Genomic DNA, 19,608 nt, shown 5'->3' with positions numbered 1-19,608 from the left:
CCATCAAAAAGCAACACCAATAATTCATCCCCCTTGCCGTCGTGTACCCCGTACACGCACCTGCTGTCTCTCTTAACGCTTTTGACCAACCGCTCCGCACTAGCGGCCGCGCCGCGCGCCCACCGCCACCGCATAGCACCTGCAGAGCTGCGACGCGCCACGCCACGCCCACGCCTCGCCACCACCTTCCGCGGCGATGTCCGGCCCCGGCGGGCGGGAGCGGGAGGCGGCGGGGCCCGCGTTCTCCTTCTCCGTCGACCTCGCGGCGGCCGCGCGCCGGCTGCTCGCGCTCCTCCGCTCCAGGGACGGGGAGCGGGGTGGAGCTGGGGTGGTGGGGCCGCGGTCCGTGCGGAGGTACGAGGAGCTGTGGATGCCGCTCGTGGCGGCGGAGGGGGCGGGAGGGGAGGCGCCGATGCTGGTGCCGCCGCCAGACGTGCGGCTCGTCTGGCTCTGCCACTGCTTCCACCATGTGAGAGCTTTACCTGCCACCTTGGTCGCTTTAGTAAATGCGTCAGATCTTTGGGGGACTAAATGCTCGATTCCGTGGAGATATCTTCTCAACTGAGAAGCTAACCTTGTTTAATCAATATATAGTGTTTGTGCTCAATGTCATTTACTAATTGTGATCTTGAAAGACCGTATTGAGAAAAATTCAGTAATGGTATATTCACCGTACAGACTACCGTGCTTACTCTTACGGAAATTCTAGATAAATCTCTGAATTGTACATCATTTCTGTATAAAAAGTCCCACAATTTTGGAAATTCAGATATACCACTTGTACTGTGATTGTGGCTCATGAAACTTTCGCATGAAATGTGCCATCTCAAGTTTTCTCTTGTTCCCCAGGAGAGCTATGCTGCTTACTGTGCATCAAGGTTTGGACGCCTCATCAACCGTCCGTCGATCCTTGATGCTGATAATGAAGAATATGCCGCTGACCACTGTCAGGAGGTCTGGGTTGCACACTATCCATCGGAGCCATTTGATCTCGAAGATAATGAAACTGAAGGAAACAGTAGTAATGACAAATCTGCTGATGAAATTATCGAAATGGTTCAAAGATATACTGGCCTAGCAGCCCGCTTTGCCTCACCCTTCATCTCAGAAGGTGTCTATCATGTTGCTGCTAGGCGGAGATACATGCGTTTCCTTGAACTTATCAAGAAAATTGTGAGTACAACCCAAGGAAACACGCGGCTGGTGCCTAGCCTGGACATACTGCTAATGTGGCTCGCTCACCAGGTATGCATAGGCATGGCATCCTATGAAGCAAAACAATGCATTATGGATGTTTTAATTGAGACTGTTATTATGTATCCTTCGCAGAGTTTCCCGGTGAGCTATGATGCAGACATGGCAGCGATGGCCATCAAGGACAATGTTGCAAAAATAGTTGTGGGTTATGGGGAAGTGGTGAGTGAAGACATGGTGGACAGAACAAGGGTATTGTGGGAGGAGGCATACGATGAACCATATGATACGGCTGGATCGGAGATTGATAAAGCAGAAGTTGATGCAGCGAGAGAAGCATTCTATTGGGAGACAGCAGCATCAGAAGAGGATGCCAATCGACTGTACAAAGGGCTGCAACCTAGGTTCATTATGGAGGTATATCCAAGGCTAAGATTTCCTATTGTTGATTCCTCAAGTAGTTGGTGTACAGGGTAACTGGCTAATCATGTTCATTTATTTACTTTGTTGTGGCCATCAAGCCTTGTACCAGATATAATGATTTTAACATCGATATAATATCTGACCAAAAGGTTCTATAACTACAATTTCCACACTCAAAATTGATATTAGATGTGCTTCTATGCTATCCTTATACAAGACTAGTGCAGACTTTTTCAACCACTTGATGAGTTTATTTCCCTCTAGCCATTAGCAATTGCAACTGCTTTATAATCGTGGGATACTCTTTGAGGAAAACACAAACACCCTTTTGTAGTTTTCATTGCTTAAAAAAATATACATATCAGAAACAGCCTGAAAGTCTCAAACTTCTTACAAATGGTTTGATGCTAACTTCAGCTCACACACCCACTGAAAATTGAAAATTCTAAATAAGACATAGTGTACCTCCTTAAGAGTAAAATGAAGTTTTCCTTCTAAATTCATTATATGATCATGCAAGGGAATTCTCACAAAATGTTTTGTCTTTCTATCGTAACTACTATATTCCTTATATATTGGTAATATGATATAAATTATTCTTGATTGCAGGTATATGTGTTCCTGAAAGGAGAATTTGACAGTGAACACACCAGTAAGGAATTCCTACGTTTGCGAACACAGAGATGTTACAGGTCACTAAAGCTCAACAAACCACTGTTCAATTTATCCTGCAAAAACTGGCAAAAAAAATGGCACCTATATTGTGAGTTTTCAACAAGAGGCCTCATCGTTGAGGTCAGACGCAGCACAAGTGGGTGCTTCAGGAACAGCAAGCTCATCAAGAACATCTCATTCTCATGGAGTGATATGTTGCATGAGAAATCCCTCACGCTTACAGAGGAGCTTGATGTTAGGATGAAAGCAATGGCATCAATCACCCCTCCAGTTCAAGCTCCATACTTGTTGAAGTGCGTACCTGACCGAGTCACCGATGATGGTGGGGCTATGATTTCTGATGTCATATTGCGGACAAAAGGTTACCGTCCACAAGAAGGACGATGGCTGACTCGCACAGTGCTTGATCATAGTGGGAAAGAATGTTTTGTCATTCGGATGAGGTACTGTTCAGGAAAATGTGCCAGTAAAATGCATTTGATACACCTTCAGGTTCTACTGCTGAAGTTTTTCTTGGTGGACTATCCCATGCATTGCAACAGGTTTCAAATAAATATATCATAAATTATAAACATAAAAATGTATATAAAACAAATAATAGTATTACAAACCACATCTGTAAATGACCAGTTGTCCACAAAGATCGTACTGACTCAAGAGGTGATGCTGGGATGATAGGCTCACTACCACTACTAGGTTGCTTTTACATAGTAGTGATAATAAGCGTTTTGTTTGTTCATTTGAGTTCATGCTAGCAATTACCGCATTCCCAAAATGATCTTTGATTTATATCATATCCAAATGAACCATGCAAACCAGACTTAAATATTTTCCGTTTATATCAAGTTGAGATCATATGCTGAATTTTGACACTGGCATGCTTAATCTTTGGAGGGGAATGATGTTTTCTTCTATATCTTAATATGCTTCCGCTGAACTTAGCTGCAACTTGTGTAGAATAGGCAGAGGGTTTTGGCGGAGAGGTGCTGAAACTCCCATAGCAGTGAAATGGGAGGACAGAATCATTGAGATTAGAGAGGGTTCATGGTCATACATTGCAAATGCAAGCTCCATCGGTTATGCTCCTGGTAACTTCAGTATGCAAAATAATTGGTTCTGGTTTGGTACATATCATATCTTGTCTTAAGGGCAGATGCTTATTGCTTTCACTTTGTGGTGCAGAGAAGGTGGTGGGAACAGCAACCCCAGAAAAAGATCAACAGGACAACAAGGTGGTTTGGCACTTTTCAACAGGAGATGTACTGACGGTAAAGTTGGGAGACGACTTAAACTTTCATCTTCGAAATGAAAGCTCAGGAGAAGAGGTATGATGTCATAAGCTCCTCCGTCTCTGCATTCTGTGTGGAATTGTATTTAGAATGGAGTATCTTGGCTTTCATTCTAACTGCATTGCAATGAACCATATTACCAGGCAAGGCTTCTTGTAGGGAGGAGATTGAACTACAGAATAAACAAGGAAAGCACATTAAATGACCGCAATGATGAGGAGGAATACCTTACCCTAGTTCGTACATCACCTGATCATCAAGGTGACAGAGCAACTATGCTCCTCAACTGGAAACTACTTGTGGTAGAATTCTTACCTGAAGAGGATGCAGTTTTTGCGCTTCTCCTGTGCATGGCAATCGCACGAACCATGACAGAGATTAGGAGAGAAGATGTATCTGGGCTTTTGGTACGACGAAGAATATGTGAAACGAAGGTTGGGCAGAGAGACTGGGGTTCAGTGATGCTCCCAAACTCACCTTCTCTTGATCCTCATTTGCAACCGTGGTATCGAAATGCAGCGCATGTATTAAGCTCTGCAGAAACAGCGTCTAACGGGATGATGCTTATGAAGTATTCACCTGCTGATGGCAAGGATGAGTTGTACAGGAAAGCTGTTATACCTTGAAGCCCCGATGGAGAATTGGAGATGATTCCTATCATGGCTTGTACAGGATTAGTTTTGAGGAGTTGTCAGTTCACTAATGGTGTTGATCTTTGATGCAGATCTGATTATGGTTGTATAATATGGTTTATAACAACAGAAATTTAACATTCCACCACAAAAGGGCTTGCTTTTTGTTTGTTCTTTTAACCAAGGATGTGCAGTTTTTTGTACTTTTTGTTGAGTAAAAGCTTCTATTCCTTTGTGTACATTGTAATTCTGAAGGGTTCACCGGTTCAGTGGTGCAAACTTCAGTTTCAGAATACACACGTTTCACTTCACTGATAAGATTCATCTTGTGCATTTCTTCACTTGAGTGATAGTACTGCTACAATTATGTTTCCAGAGATGAATAAACTGTCCCAACATGTTAAGCTACTGAACTGCCAGTGTTGTGGCTACATGCCTACATCAGGCCCATGGCCAAGCCAGACCTGAATCACTATTGTTGTACAGGCCATTTTGCTCAGAACCATGGACCAAAATTATACAACGCTGAAATTAAGACAGGCTCTTTTACTCAGCCACAAAAGGGAACTTGTGCGGGTGAACGAGATAAAAGCGAAAAATCTTTCGGAATCATGCTAATCATCTCTAATTTGACATCTCACTGCACAAATCGTATTCTAGATATATGTAATTTGGTCAAAATTTCAGGTGTAGTACAGTTTGCTCATAAAGTGGAGTAACACATTGCCGCATGATCTGGGAGATGCAGGATGTGATGCAAGCTGTGGCTCAGCGAACATCACCAATCCTAGCATCACAAAGAGTTCAGGAAGTAACCTTCTCAGCGTTATGCGTCGGGCTGTCGCCGCCGCCACGCCCAGCCTTGATCGCCTCCACCGCCTTCTGGATCTCCAGCGTCATGGCGGTGTCGACACTCCCCGACGATATCTTCCGGTGCGCCTTCTGCAGGTGGAGCTTCAGTGAACTGCTGCTGAGCCCAGCGTTCTTGCCGCAGATGGGGCACACCTTCATTGCAGGCCTCCTGTGGTGCCACTCCATGGAGATTTTACCATGCAGTTTCTTGTCAAGATCCAACAAGACCTTGGCGAAGCCGTCGTTTGGGTGCGCTCGTCGGTGCACCTTCTTTAGCATGTTCCATGCTTCCAGAAGAGTGAATTTTCTGGGCATGAAACAGTGGTCAGGTCAAGAAGTCTCATTGAGCAGTAAAAAAAATTATATGTGGCATTCACCCATAAAGGAAATATAAATAGTATACTATCGAGTTTCTTGAAAGTAATACAATAACTATAATTTCAAGAACGAAGGCATAACAAAGTTACTATTATGCAGCCTTACTTTCTCAGCATCAGGTAAGCAAGAACAACAGTTGTGCTCCGACTTTTTCCTTCAAAACAATGGACGAGTACTTTGCCATGTAGGTGTTGAACATAATCAATGAAATCTGAAGCATCTTGGAAGACATCACTGATGTCTGCATTTTCATCATCGTTAATCTACAGAAACGAAACAATGAAGCATTGCAAGGAAACAAAACAATTAGTCCGAAGCTCTAGAAGTTTTTCCTCAAACTTTCTCAGGTATACTTACTGAGAAGTTCCGATAGTCGAAATGATCAGGCTGCTGAGATTCTGCTTGCCCAATTTCATTTGCGCACAAGCATAAAACATGGGTTATGCCAAGGTGTTTAAGTGTATATGTTGACCGAGCAGCTAGAGCACCACCAATATACAAATAATCCGTGATCTGAGAAGGACGCTCGGTGCTTGCAGCATCAGAAATCAATGATATCCTCTCAAGAATGTGCTCAAGTCGAACCTGTAAGCAAAATTTCCTGTTATTTTCCATTACTGCGATGTATAGTTAGTTGCTTGAAAGATGGGCACTTTAGGATTACCTTCAATTCATAAGCATCAACTGCAATGCTATTATCTATTCCTTCAAAGAAACCTGTGTTAAAACTGTTGTCCTGACACAATTTCACAACTTCAGTCCTGAGCATGTCATTCCATTGTTCTATTTCTTTGCATAATTCACCGTCTGCCTGTAAATATTTTATACCATGATGAATAGAATCAGTTGATGAAGTTTCAAAAAACTAGAGGTAATCTTCATAAAATCTTCATTATGGAAATAATTGTCGAGAACTGATCTGTAAGTATTGCAAATTAAATGTTCAATTAGCATCAAACTAGTGTTCCAAATATTGAAACCATTTCATTTTTAAAAAAAGATGCTGACACCATTTACTGACAGGTATTTGGTTTCATCCAGTTTGCTATTTTCAGGATGACCTATTTGACATCTTTTATATCTTCCCATCTGATATGACAGCATAAAAATTTTCGATCATCAAAAGTGTGAAGAAAAAACTAGACATTAGACAGGCGCTCATGTAATATTTTAAGAAAATGAAATTTCAAATGTGCACTCCAAAAGGTGTTAACCTTAGCATACTTATTAAAATCCCGTAGTTTCATTGTCAGCCGCAATCCACGGGAAGCATCACTGCTTCCTTTGAAATTCTTAATCATAAAGCTCTCTCGACTGGAAGGAGATGATAGGTCAAAATTGTCACGGGATAAAGTACGGGAAGGCCTACGCATATGCTTCGGAACTTCAGAATCATTTGAATCCATGTGTGTCTCTGTGGAACACGGTGAATCAGATGAACCAGCGTCTTCCCTGTCATATTCATTTAATACTTTATACATAAGATTGAAAAAGATTTTCAATAGGCCATCCAGCTTCTGGTAAAGTGTGACGAGGAAAATGTGGAATCGTTGAAGGTCCCTCAAAGCACTACGAAAACCTCCTCGGAAGGAATTCACCGCAGCTACCATATCACTTTCGGACAGAGGAGAATGGTAACTAAGATCAGATGACACATCAAATTCTTCAGGTCCTGGGATACCGAGTTTTCCAAATGACAGTTCAAACAAAAGGTTAGAAGAGTAATCCCAATTGTTGAGTGTAAGTTCCACAAGCTTTGGATAGCTCTCTTGATCTTTTGCCCGTTTGCAAGCAGGCGGTCTGCGTGGAACACCTGAATCAATGGCTATGATGTGAAAGCTGGAAATCTCAGGCTGACTAGGATTGTCCGGCAACATGAGATCAGATGTATCTGAGCCAATACTGCCACTTATTGAAACTGCTCTTCTCGGCTTCCGATTCTGAGGGCTTCTGATGATCTCTGGCTTGTAACGAATGATTGCAGAATCATAAACATCATCTAATGAATCGAGGTTTGCATAAGCATTCCTGTCGGCAACAAGTAAATTTGCGTAATTTCCTCGCCAACCAAGGGGGCGGCATCGCAACCTGTCTTCATTTCTCAGTACAAGGTCCAGTATCAAGACCCTTCCTAAAGCTTCAGCAGTTTTTTCAGCAGAATCATGTGAATCAAATGGCATTGTGTTCTCTAGCAGAGGGGAGCCATGTACATAACTGCAAAACAGCAAAACAGCACAAAAATTCTTTCATGTTAAGGAAGGACCATTTCCGTCATGTACATTACTGGTAGCTTGATGTGTATACTTCATTAGGAATAAGCATCGGCTCAATTCGAGCGCCTCTAGCATCTCAGTGCAAATCATTTCCTCGAGTTCATCACAAGAAGATATCGCTGCATCCCGAGCGTTCTCAACTGCATCCTTCATTTGATGCCATTCAGATGAGAAGTTGTGAATCACTCTGCCCTGCATTGGCCAACAGAGTAGTGCAATGTAATATTTTTATGGTTAATCAGAATTCCAGCAAGCAAAGTAGGTGTTCACCTGAGGAGTCCTCACTCCAAGCCATTTCGCAAGTTCATAGCCAAAGCGTTCTGATTGAGTGGCCATCCTTGAAGGCGCTATTTTAATGACCGCTGCAGTCTCCTTGGAAGGAAGGTCATCATATTCAGATGTTTTGAATAATGCAATGAAAACAACTCCTCCAGAATTTACTGTAACCTATGAAGAGAGATACATGTAGAAAATGAGCTAGAGACATGACAAATAAACAAAATTTATATTTATTTTGAACATTCATATGAAGGGGAATGCTAATGGACATGAAATCTCTCGCAGGATAATGCACTGGCCTTTAGGCTTATGCTGATAGATACATATCTACGATGCAGTTGCAAAGATGTACACTTTGTAATGGAATTCGAAAACAGATAAAAGTATATGGTAATAAAATTTTGTTGGGAAATGACAGTATAACTATGTTTTTATATCTCTAATCAAATTCCGGCAGAGCTCCTGCCGTTGTTTTCTAAAAAAAAAAAAGATATTATAACTAGTATTGACAACATTTTCCAACAATGCAAAACATAATCTGTAAAAGATACAAGTGAAAACAATAGACCTCAAAACTTCTGCTGGTGTCATCCTCGTAGGGTTCTGTACTAGTATCAGTATGTTTTGTATGGTGCAGTGAAGAGAGAGAGCTCCAGTTGAAGTCACTTGACTCGATGTCCATCATAGTAACCCTCCCAAGCCTATCCCATAAGCTTGTTGTTGGTAGTTGGTATGATAAGCTATAGTCAATCGCATCGCTATAAGGGTGACCAAGTTCTAGTCCCTCTGAACTGAAAAATATAATGCACAGAAACCATATTAATTAGCAGATACTGAATGATATGAGCTTTATCAAGAACCTCATCCAATGAGGCAATCTAAGAACATCGTGCCCATAATGCCACAGTTGAAATCATGTCACTGTATCCTTCTACAATGAATGAGCAGAAATCATGCTTTAGTACATCTATAAACAAGTATCTTGTTCATTTTCTCTGATATGGTGAATTGGTGATAATCTAAACACAATTACAAAAAAAAAAATATCACAATACGAATCATGCTAATCTAATAGTACAATCTATATCCATGTAAGGGTCAGACATGGAAAACGAAAGTACAACGGAGATGCAAATCTTTCATCGTTAATACATCAACGGGAGACAAATGATATATACCTGACTGAAGATTGGGCAGCAAATCCACCAGGCCTGGGCTGCTGCGGAGACGACGAGGAGGGCGTCCCACTCCCATTGCGTTTCCTCACCAGCGCCATCCATTCCTCGAAACCACCCTGCAAGAAACCGAGATCGAGGGTAACGAAACCTCCCAAGAACAATCAAACAAGACCAAGCAAAGAGATGGTTTCCCTGTTCTGAGATATCATTCCGGACGCACTTACGGAGGAGGAGCGGGAGAAGGATCCTGATTCCACGAATCCCTCTTCCATATTCCAATTCTACCGCAGGAAAACCGAGTGGATTTCGGTTTCTTCGCGAAATCGTGTGGAGCCTGGCTGGGTTGCAGATTGGCGAAGTTTGCGGGAATGGAAGGGGAAGAAGAGGGGAGAGGGAGGGAGGGAGGGAGAGAGAGAGGGAAAGGTGGCGTGCTCGCATGAATGCATGATAGGAGGCAGAAGAGGTGGAAAAGCAGAGTAGTCATGTACGGATTACAAACTACTCCCCGTCTTCATCTCAAACTTTTCCAAGAGAGTGAAATATACATGATTAGTTCTTAAATTTTCTTCTTATAAAAGCATAAGAGTGTTAAGTATGCATGCTTTTTTCTCTTCTTATAAAATTTTCTTTCAAATTATTTATCGGATCTACAATCCGATTATACCATTATGTTCATTGCAATTAAATCTTTACAACAAAATCTTACATAATTATATTACAATGGAAAAATATTTATGTTTGTAATCGGTTACGTGGGCCAACAGTAAAAGGATAGTAACGATGGAGATGTTGCCACATATACGGGAGTACGGATGGGAGCACACGGGGGGAGCAGACAAGCCGCGTCCCTTTGCTCTCTAATTTTTGGTACGTTTTGATGAACAATTATGGCACTTCAACTTAAATATATCTTCATGCATGGATCATCTTTTAAGTACAATTGTACAGTCCATCCGGTGATTTGTATTCTCTTTACTGTTTTCTTCCCATTAATCTTCTTCTGAAATTATTCACGGCATTTAAACATGTATTACTTAACCTCAACAACACCATATAAACTCAAGTCAGTCGCCTGACTCCATATATTGCCTTGAATCTTCAATTAACTTCACAGACATGCGTAGAATATATAGATTGTTTTGCATTGGCATGCTTCAGTTGATTTCCTTTTGTGTCCAAACATTTGCTTACTGTGTACTAGCTAGGTCCCTGCCATGGTCAGCGTTTCCCCGTTATGGATTGCCATTAATTAACAGGTTAGCTTGCTTGCTCACACGTCTTGAAACATTATTTTCTGTTAAAAGAAATTATTCATGTTTCATCGATTATTCTGTAGAGAATTATATGGTTGAATGATAATTGCAACAAGGTTGAAGGAGTCAACCATTTCATCCATCAACAAAGAGCCATTTACTCATGTACATTAGTCTTTAATTAATTTTATGTTTAATGTAATACCTTAAATTTGTTATGGCAGTATATATTTTTCCAGGGATTAATATGCATGGCACTAATAATTATATGTATGCACTTTCATCGTTTTCATATGATGCTTATTTTATTTTATTTTATTTTATTTTTTGACTAGATCCTTAGTGTATTTGACCTTTGTTGTCTGCTTGGTTATGTGGAATTTGTTCTTTCTCTTGCAAGCCTATGTAGTTGGCACTGTTTATTGATTTTGGTATATAGAAAATTGATAGGCTAACACATTAAAATCTTAATTCAATTTTTTAACTACAAATTTGTCAGGATTATGGATACCACATACCTAATAGTAATCAACTAAGCTCGGCAGGGCCCACCACATACCATGTCTTATATGGAAACAAACCTCGTGTATAGAAGGAGTTCCGGATAAGGAAGGACGAGTAGAGTTCTATATGGAAACGACGGACTAATCAGATTGTATCCATATTGGTTTCCCTAGTTTTACTTGGACAAGGGGGCACCTATGGGTATAAATACAAGCCCCCTAGGTGGAGAGGGGATACACCCACCATAATCTACGAAGCCACAAAGCCACAAGCCAACACACGCCGTTAGATCTCGACATTGGAGATTAGTCTAGCTATACCCCATCCGGTGCCTACGGAAACCAGCAAGAGGGATCTAGCACTATCTCTGATCTCGCCGAGTACAGATTCGAGGAAGACTACCCTGTCATCAACTACGAGTTGGTTATCTAGCCGCCAAGTCGACGACAGCTAAATAGGTTGTCTCAAATATTGTATTTGTGTGATCCAGATGAATAAAGAGCAACACCAGCTTTGGCCAATAGGATGTAGGGCTAGTACCTATCAGATAAGAGGCTCGAACCTGTATAAAAATCTCTATCTCTATCTCTTTTACCTCAATCTCGCATATACCCTAGTACCAACGATCCCCATACCATCCAAATACCGTAGTCGCGATCGCAAACGTCGACAAAATTGCGCTTTGCTTTATTCTTTTCTGTAGCGGAAAATTTTTAATTTTTTATATGTGTAGCTATCCTGCAGTAACACACTGGATAACATCTAGTAAATCTTATAAGCTAAAACTTTAGCTTAAAAGTTCAAGCCAATAAGTTTAAGAGGGCCTAAGAGTAGTACGCAATCATTGGTTTATACAGAAACCAATCGAATGATGTGATGTTAGTACTTAGAAGTAATGTGCATGTTGGTAGAAACTTTAGATTTAGAGCATAAATGAGTCAAATAAAGAGTAAATTTCATAAAACTACAAACATATTGTTAAAATTATTGTTTTCTACAACTTTTAGCTAGATGTTTCACAAAGCTACAACAAATAGCAAACACTTTTATTAGAAAAATTGCAGCTTTTGTCCACTATATGACTGTAAGTTAATGTATGTCTTTAGCTTTGCAATTGGTGGCAAGAGAATTAAGAGGTGCTGCACCCTAACTCAATGGTTCAGGGTTCAGTTTAAGGGGATATATAAAAATTACAGATTGAGATAGCAAAATGTTCACCAAATTCGCATGAAAAACCAAAACCAAGTCGTGTGATGTCGCTTGGTTTAGGATATTGATCATCAAAACCATAATATCTACTATAAAGTGCCCCATATGAATCTATATGGTACCCAAGTTGTGCAAAAGCCCATAGGCAATAACATGATCAACATACGAGAAGCACAAGTGGCATAGCATCTATACATGACGCGGAGAAAGATTCCCATGCTGAATTGTGAGGATGGAATACAAACATCGACCCCTATGGACCCTACTACTAAGACAAGCAAACTGGTCAAGACGTCAGTCATTGAGGCTGTATCTGACTGGCCACGGGGAGGATGCCAGGGAGGTTATGGTGGACGAGGCTGACCGAGTTGAGGACAACGAGGGACGTCAGCCTGGAAGACGATGTCGTTGATCACAGGATCTCAAGCAAATCTCCCATCACCTAACTTCCTATGTAACGTGGGTGAATCAAGGGTTGCCGATGGAGAAAAAACTGGTCTCTTATAAAAAAAAAGGGGAAATGCTGGTCATGAGCGATGAGAGGTACTACTTATCGGTGCGCTTGTTTTGATGTGAAAGCACGGTGGCCTGGGAGGTCTGCTTAACTCCTGTGTAGGTCCAAGGCTAACCTCAAGTGTGTCAAGGGCGTGCTAGTTGATTTGATCGTGCAATCAACAAGAAAGAATAAAAGCAGAATTAGTCGACCGATAGCCAATCGGCCGATAGCGTATCGTTGATGGTCTTAGCCGATGGAGTTGGACCAAATCGGCTATGGGCTGGATATATCAAAGAATAATAAACCCTAAACACGCCTAATCGGCTATAATACTATCTATCGAGTTTAATAGATTGATTTAAGACAATATTATGAAAGTAGCTTATGTGACAATATTTAGAGCAAAAAAGATAATGCACTAGCTAATACTCTAGTACAAACTTATATAAACAAATTGATCCATAAAAACATATCAAACAGAAATCAAGCATGAAGGTGCAAGAATCTAGCCGATACCGACTAAAGCTTGATATGCTTATATAAAATGATCTATCTATATAAGTGGTGAATATACATGAAACAAATAGTGAACATGCATATTAGGTAAGATCGGCTGAAACTCCGATACTATCCTTATTATGTCTAATTGCAGACTAGTTTGCATGGTTCTAAGCACGACTAGAAATGATGCATCTCAAAGTATGAAAAGAAACATACAATCTAAACAATCAAGCAATTAGGCACTTTTCAGGATGGTAGATGCCTTAGCTAATCTAATCTACCAAGACAATTTAACCGAAACCAGCATAAACCCTAAAGCGAGCAGCAGCCGATAGAGCTAAATTGAGAAGCTAAGAATAGATTAACTAAGAGATATGATAGCAATGACTCGTGATATCGAGCCTAACATGTTAGCCCCGATAGCGCAGGCCATTGAGACGGGTTTCCTCTTGCGAAGAACTCGCTAGAAACGAGAAAAGTAAAAAGATGGCGATGCACCGAAGTTATATTGGATTGGCTCCCTTATTTCAATGCTATGGGGTTCATATTTATATGCCGAGTACAAACTCAGTCTATTATTTCTAAAGTTAATACAAATAAGACCATATACGGCTGTCTCTTACCAAATCTCTAACAAACCGACTCAACATTCTAATTAATAGATGAAATTGCCTTAATCGAGCTCCATCTCTTATTGGCAATGACATTTATCCCAATCTAGGCCCATGCCCGGGAGTGAGCAGTAGCGTGGCACAGACGATAGAGAAAGACAACAGCATGTTGCCTTTGGAGTCACAAGAGAATGAGTTGGAAGTGGGGTCTAAGGCAGAGGTGCATCAGGTCAACATCGACAACAGCAACAGCATGCACACCATGGGGGTGCATGACTATAGCTACAGTGATAGGAGCTCCCTTGTAGAAATAGCTCATCTATAGGGAACAACTACGTCACCGACTAGTGTCATCGTTGTTGTTTCCTGAAATCGCATCTTCAGGATCACCATACATGTGCATATGCTTTTCAAATTTCCATTGTAACATATAATAAATTCTCTAATTCTCTTATTTCTCTCAAAACAAAAGACATTATATTAAACAAGAAGGAATGTTACAACTTCATTGTTACAAAAGGGGATGAATAAGACTTGCCACCTCATTTACTTGTTGCCATTACTGGTGCTTGGATTTGACAAGACAACATCATCAAGGAATGGGTCTTTGTTGAATGCAATCCTGGTGTCCGAAACATCATCCTTTCTTACTTGAAGCTCCTCCAAAAAATTATCTAGCAACGAATCTTCAGCCATTCCCAATTCATCCCAGCTAATACTACATTTATTACCATCTCTAGTAGTAGCAATGATGATTCCTATATCAATACTTTCATATATCTCATTTTGATGATGCCACTCAACGTTAGTTTCTTTCTCATGTTGTTCTTCTTGGCCACTGAAAACCTTTGTAGCAGCATCAACATCGCTTGTAACATGCATGATGTCGCTAATATCTACACCCTCCGGTATAGCAGTAATCGTGTCATTGTTGTTACTATGTAAGAACGTCGAGAATGAGGACTGAAGGGCAATGGGATAAAAATGGCCAGAGGGAGCAATATTTGCTTGATTTGCAATAATTACGCTACTATTATTGGAACCACAAGCATCATTGGAGTTAATTATATCCATTGTGCAGTTGTAGGATTGGGAGTTTGGAGGATTTAGTGGTGCCCCTGAAGGCCCAAGTAAAGCAAGATTCATCATACTTGCAAGAACCGCAGGGCTACTACAACCAACAATATTGTCTAGGATATTATTGTTGGCAACTGCATTGATATTGTTTCCTTGTAAGCCCAGACCCCTTGCTATATTATCGATAAACAACATTGATCTATTCACAATGGGTGTGGGTGCCATCAATGGGAACTTTTCTTGTGGCAAGGATGGAAAAGAGGATGGTGTGCATTGAGAAATTAATGGCATTAAACTAGGAGTAATAGGGATGGCCGAAGTATATGTAGGAGCAAACTGTGGCAGCAGATGTTGGTGGGGAATGTGAGATGCAGAAGGTTGAACAACTAACCTACAACGCTTGGTGGAAGAACAAGGAGTGGATTTTTGCTTCACACTGTGATTGTGGAGTATATCAACAAGAAAGTCATAAGACTCAGTAGAGGCTACGGCTTCAGCAATATCCGTGTCTAGTATGATGCATCGGTTATGAGACTGGGCACATGCCCATGCACGCACAGCAAGTTCTTGTACAAAGAGCTCACACATCTTTGATAAGAACGCTGGCATGTCAAAGGTCATCATCATGTTACCCTTTTGAGAAGATATGATCTTCTTCAAGCGGGCCATAGGGATCATGTGCTCACTGAAGTCCTTTGTCATCTCAATCTCCTTTTGTCGGTCCCTCCAAAATTCATCCATTTGTTGTTGAGCCATTGGCATTGGTGGCCTCAACGATCTATGTACATCCAAAGTTTGCTCCATTGCTTCCCTTTGTTGCTCTGAATGATATACCTAAATATTAAGCACATACACTTTGTTACTATCTTTTCTTAGTTTTCTAGTTTAACAATAAGCAAAAAGATGAAAATATCATAGATGATCTTACAGTCCCACAGAAAGAGATAGCTAGCTTGATTGCAAACATAATAACATTTTTCTCAAAGCAATACTATTCACAGTACCAATACAAAAACCAATATATAGTAGTAAGTGCAAGAATAATAAGCTAGGAGGTGCATCACCTTACTTGAACTACAACTGCAGAAACTCGCTACTGGCACTAATTGGTTGGTGGTATGAGGATGAACACAATATGATGTGAGGATGAACATGCTAGGCAAGGTAGGATGGTTTATATAGGCCCAAAAGGGTCAGATTTCTCTAGACATCTATAATGTTGAGAAGGAAAACAAAAGAGATTTGAAGAAAGAAAAAAGTTTATTAGTTTCTTGTGGGTTTGGTTTGCGTGTATCTTTTTCAATGAAATGGGTAGCTTTAATATATGTGGGGCTCACAAGGCCAAACCTTGCATTCCACACTACTCTCTGCTAAAGACAACCAAAATAAAGCAATGTAGTTTTGTTTTATCTTGATTTGCTTGTTAATTGAACCATATATACAGCCATATGTTTGTCTTCTCATATACCATACAGATGTATCTTTATGCTGAATTGACGTGCCATACTGATCTATCTCTAAGCTAGCTAGATGATCGATGGACAGTTAGCTCTAGATGCATGCATGATGTATGGAGGAATTTGTTTTTCTTTTATTTACTTTAATATAGGCGTTCATCGTCAAGGCATGCTAATACTAAACACATGACGACAATAAATGAGTCACGCATATATATACTAGCTTGCTTCCAGCCAATACTAATTGACAGGTGCATGGGTCAATGGAATGGTAGATAAGTACTTGATCCCTTGCTAGCAAACTAAGCAAACTTTCGGCTCCTTTCCTGCTAGACCTCTTTGTATTTTACTTTAAATTCTAGCATGTCTTTTGTAAATTGTGTAACGCAAGCAGCTATCTTATTTTGGTAATTAGCTACCTAATACCAAGGTTGTCCATGCATATACTCTGGATTGCCACTTGCAGTAAGTGCATGGTTCACATGCATTGCCATGTATAGATCATGTGATGTTTGTTGTGGTCCTAGCTATATAACTTATACTCCACGTACTTACTACTTTATTACTCTTGTATGTTAGCAGATAGCTAACAAGCTTTGTATGTTAATACTTTATTAATTTTGTATGCTACTATATAGTTTGTGTGCCACATATCCTCTATCCCATGACTCACCACCTTTTCAGTTACTACACATTTAATTGCTTTTATATGTTAGCAGCAGACTAACAAGCAACACCCAAGTAAAATAGGTTAATCATATATAATACTCTTAGTTGTACATCGATATATATGTAAAAACACGAAACTTGTTACCTGAACATAGAGTACAATATTACATCTGAAAAAAATAATTAAAAAAATGAAAGATAAATGGAACAATTCAACCCTCCATAAAAAAAGATTTGATTTGCGGAGGGTTTTTTTTTAGACGAGGGAGTGCATCTTTGCCAAATTAGAATCTGTTTGGACAAGACATACTAGAGGGACTTACATATCTGTAGGTAGATATAGCCCTTGGCTCGATGCATGCATGATGATGTAGATGGAACCTTGTTTGAAACCCATGAATTTTCATGGTTCCGGTCCGTACAATAATTAAATCGTCGCATTTGAAATTCCTGTAAAATTCCTGTGTCTCCGACCTGATCTTCACCCGCATCTTATCAAAAGAGAAAACATTTGATTTAGTAAACTAATACATAATAACTTTTGGTTGCAATAAACAAGAATTTGAGTTGAAAAACTGATAAGGAGAAAATAGAATTACCTTGTCTTTTTGATGTATGGCATTAATCAATTGTATCTATAAGCAATAATAACACTAGTATCAACCGCAATAGTATATCAATCAACGAAGAAGGAGATCCATGGGAAACACAGAAGGCTAAGTATAAACAAAAGAGATCAGGGGTAAGTAAAAAAATTGAGCGCTTGGGTGACAAAGCTAGAGAAGTTTCTCAATTCATCGATGCTCCTAGTGCTAATTGTGGGGTCATCTTTTATAGCTCTTCTATGCGTTGTGATCTTGTCCTTCCAGAGGGTTCGCTTTGGCATGATATGTCTGTTTTCACGCGCTCCACCCGTCTCTTTTTCTAAAGCATATAGTATTTCAATTGTTTGCGAATAAAACCATGCCCATGAATTTATTTACTATTTTTCCTTTTCCCACATATATCACATAGCCTCTCCCCTATAATTATAAGGAACACCTATCTCACCAATCATCCATCCCTAAGTTTTTAAGGAAGTGAAGTGTCAATGCATGATCATTTTAACTCCTATAAATTTATTTGTTGGTTTCATATATAGTCCCCTCAATATTTATGTGGTTGCTACAGATGGAAATTTTCCCATATGGGATGAGGATATGCCCCTGGGGGGAGGGGGGCATATATGTGCACTTGGGCGGGGACCTAAAATCATATCGGCCAGGGATGGGTCTATGTTTGGATCCGTGGGGGATCTTGTAAGTTTAACATGCATGGGAAAAGTAACCTAACAAGCCCAATAGAGCTAAAGATATAAGATAGTCCTAACATATGTAGTTGATTATTTGATTGTTCTTTACAATGCAATAGATTGTACGTGGTGAGCAGTGAGCCAGTGACCCCCCAGGTGATCCCAACAAGTATTGTTCTAGCTGTCATATTAGTAGAGTAGGGTTTTAATCTTATGCTAACCTAATATTGGTAATGACAAACATAAATTTTAGTAAGGTACAACTGATACATTGTTTTAGATTGGTGCCAATAAGAGATAAATATTTGTGGCAAGAAATTTGGTAGGGCAGAACTTTTAAAAATGGTGGTACTCATATGTCATTGACTATACCTCATCGACCCCTCCACGCTCTCTCTTTCTCCATCTCTTCTCTTGAGCTACTCAGCACAACCACTTTGAGATGGAGGTGGAGAGCTTGAGCTGGAGGAGAGTGACAACCATGAAGTTACTAGAGGCCGATGATCAAACCCGCAATTGGCATAGGCGGCGATCCATCAAATTGGACTAGGAACGAAGGAGTTATCGGGAACAACTCTATTGAGCTCTAGCACTCCGGCATGACGGCCGCCGAGTTCCTCCCTAGTGTGGTGAACACAGACAAGCTGGGCATGCTAGCTGGACGTGTAGGGATTGAGCTCGTTGAGACTGCCATAGAGCTTGAGATCCTCCTTGCCAGTGCTAGTTTTGATCGAGGTGGGGTTTGGTCGGATCTGGCCGCGGGGTTGACCTCTGCCACATATTGCATAGCTGCCATCATCATAGTTCACCTCCACCTCCACCATCCTAGCCTTCCCGGAGCAATTGAAGGCCACCATGTTCATTGTCCTAGTTTTCCCGGAGCCCTCAGAGGCCGCCGCTGCCATCTCAATCTTCTAGATTAACCTGCCCTTGTCGGTCAGGCGACAATCTTGGCCATCGATGGCTTCCTCGCCTTCTACTATCGTGTCAATACTCTCTCCACTCTTTGCTATATATGTGGCACCACGACGACACATGGATTCTATAGGTTGAGCTCCTTCTTCGTCAAATGAGCTCAAGCTTTTTTGCAGTCATCGTCGCGTGAACTTAAGCTTAACGGCCTCACAGACTACCACTGCCGCTGCAAGCTCAAGCTCGATAGGAGCTCCCCGCTTACCCCTGCCGACCTCCTTCCTCCTCCTTGCGCAACCTAGCAGAGAGATAAAACTACCGTCAAAACCGCTTAGGGATCAGTAAATTAATCTGGTTTTAATATTTAAGGGTATGTTATATCTGGTTTTGCGGTTGAGGAAAATTAGACTCATGGTTGAGTACAGAAATATAGACTTACTTCCTCATTCAGATGA

General features: G+C 40.7%; 3 protein-coding genes across 4 annotated transcripts; 1 reads left to right on the top strand and 2 right to left on the bottom strand.

The window, feature by feature from the left end:
* The first annotated feature begins 116 nt into the window (after positions 1 to 116).
* LOC127776860 (glycine-rich domain-containing protein 1) lies at positions 117 to 4,554 on the top strand. Its single transcript, XM_052303433.1, has 7 exons — positions 117 to 469; positions 850 to 1,245; positions 1,330 to 1,611; positions 2,227 to 2,735; positions 3,250 to 3,380; positions 3,475 to 3,617; positions 3,725 to 4,554. The coding sequence occupies exons 1-7, from the start codon at positions 197 to 199 to the stop codon at positions 4,205 to 4,207; spliced, it is 2,217 nt and encodes a 738-aa protein (XP_052159393.1). The 5' UTR covers positions 117 to 196; the 3' UTR covers positions 4,208 to 4,554.
* Positions 4,555 to 4,643: 89 nt separating this feature from the next.
* Positions 4,644 to 9,596, bottom strand: LOC127776847 (dual specificity protein phosphatase PHS1-like). Of its 2 annotated transcripts, none has more exons than XM_052303412.1 (10): positions 9,398 to 9,596; positions 9,174 to 9,289; positions 8,564 to 8,786; positions 7,987 to 8,163; positions 7,748 to 7,908; positions 6,658 to 7,657; positions 6,108 to 6,254; positions 5,801 to 6,028; positions 5,549 to 5,706; positions 4,644 to 5,372 (listed from the first exon to the last, which is right to left on the bottom strand). In XM_052303412.1, the coding sequence occupies exons 1-10, from the start codon at positions 9,443 to 9,445 to the stop codon at positions 5,018 to 5,020; spliced, it is 2,613 nt and encodes an 870-aa protein (XP_052159372.1). In that variant the 5' UTR covers positions 9,446 to 9,596; the 3' UTR covers positions 4,644 to 5,017. The 2 variants fall into 2 exon arrangements, with proteins under 2 accessions (XP_052159372.1, XP_052159381.1); XM_052303421.1 differs by having other exon boundaries at positions 9,394 to 9,512.
* A 4,675-nt stretch (positions 9,597 to 14,271) lies between these two features.
* On the bottom strand, positions 14,272 to 15,645 carry LOC127760303 (uncharacterized). The gene has a single exon (XM_052284545.1). The coding sequence runs from the start codon at positions 15,626 to 15,628 to the stop codon at positions 14,294 to 14,296; it is 1,335 nt and encodes a 444-aa protein (XP_052140505.1). The 5' UTR covers positions 15,629 to 15,645; the 3' UTR covers positions 14,272 to 14,293.
* Between the last annotated feature and the right edge of the window lie 3,963 nt (positions 15,646 to 19,608).

Source organism: Oryza glaberrima, chromosome 1 (genome assembly GCF_000147395.1).
Source record: "Oryza glaberrima chromosome 1, OglaRS2, whole genome shotgun sequence".
NCBI classification, from domain to species: Eukaryota; Viridiplantae; Streptophyta; class Magnoliopsida; order Poales; family Poaceae; genus Oryza; species Oryza glaberrima.
Note: the sequence above shows the minus strand (reverse complement) of the source record. Positions and strands in the feature narration are given on the sequence as shown.

Bases quoted from the DNA above. Each gene is read 5' to 3' on its own strand.
- LOC127760303 (XM_052284545.1), bottom strand. From the start codon at position 15,628: ATGGAGCAAACTTTGGATGTACATAGATCGTTGAGGCCACCAATGCCA.
- LOC127776860 (XM_052303433.1), top strand. From the start codon at position 197: ATGTCCGGCCCCGGCGGGCGGGAGCGGGAGGCGGCGGGGCCCGCGTTC. The intron at 470-849 runs GTGAGAGCTTTA...CTTGTTCCCCAG, and splicing joins TCTGCCACTGCTTCCACCAT to GAGAGCTATGCTGCTTACTG. The intron at 3,618-3,724 runs GTATGATGTCAT...CCATATTACCAG, and splicing joins ATGAAAGCTCAGGAGAAGAG to GCAAGGCTTCTTGTAGGGAG.
- LOC127776847 (XM_052303412.1), bottom strand. From the start codon at position 9,445: ATGGAAGAGGGATTCGTGGAATCAGGATCCTTCTCCCGCTCCTCCTCC. The intron at 9,290-9,397 runs GTAAGTGCGTCC...GGTTTCTTGCAG, and splicing joins CCTTCTCCCGCTCCTCCTCC to GGTGGTTTCGAGGAATGGAT. The intron at 7,909-7,986 runs GTGAACACCTAC...TGGCCAATGCAG, and splicing joins TTGGAGTGAGGACTCCTCAG to GGCAGAGTGATTCACAACTT.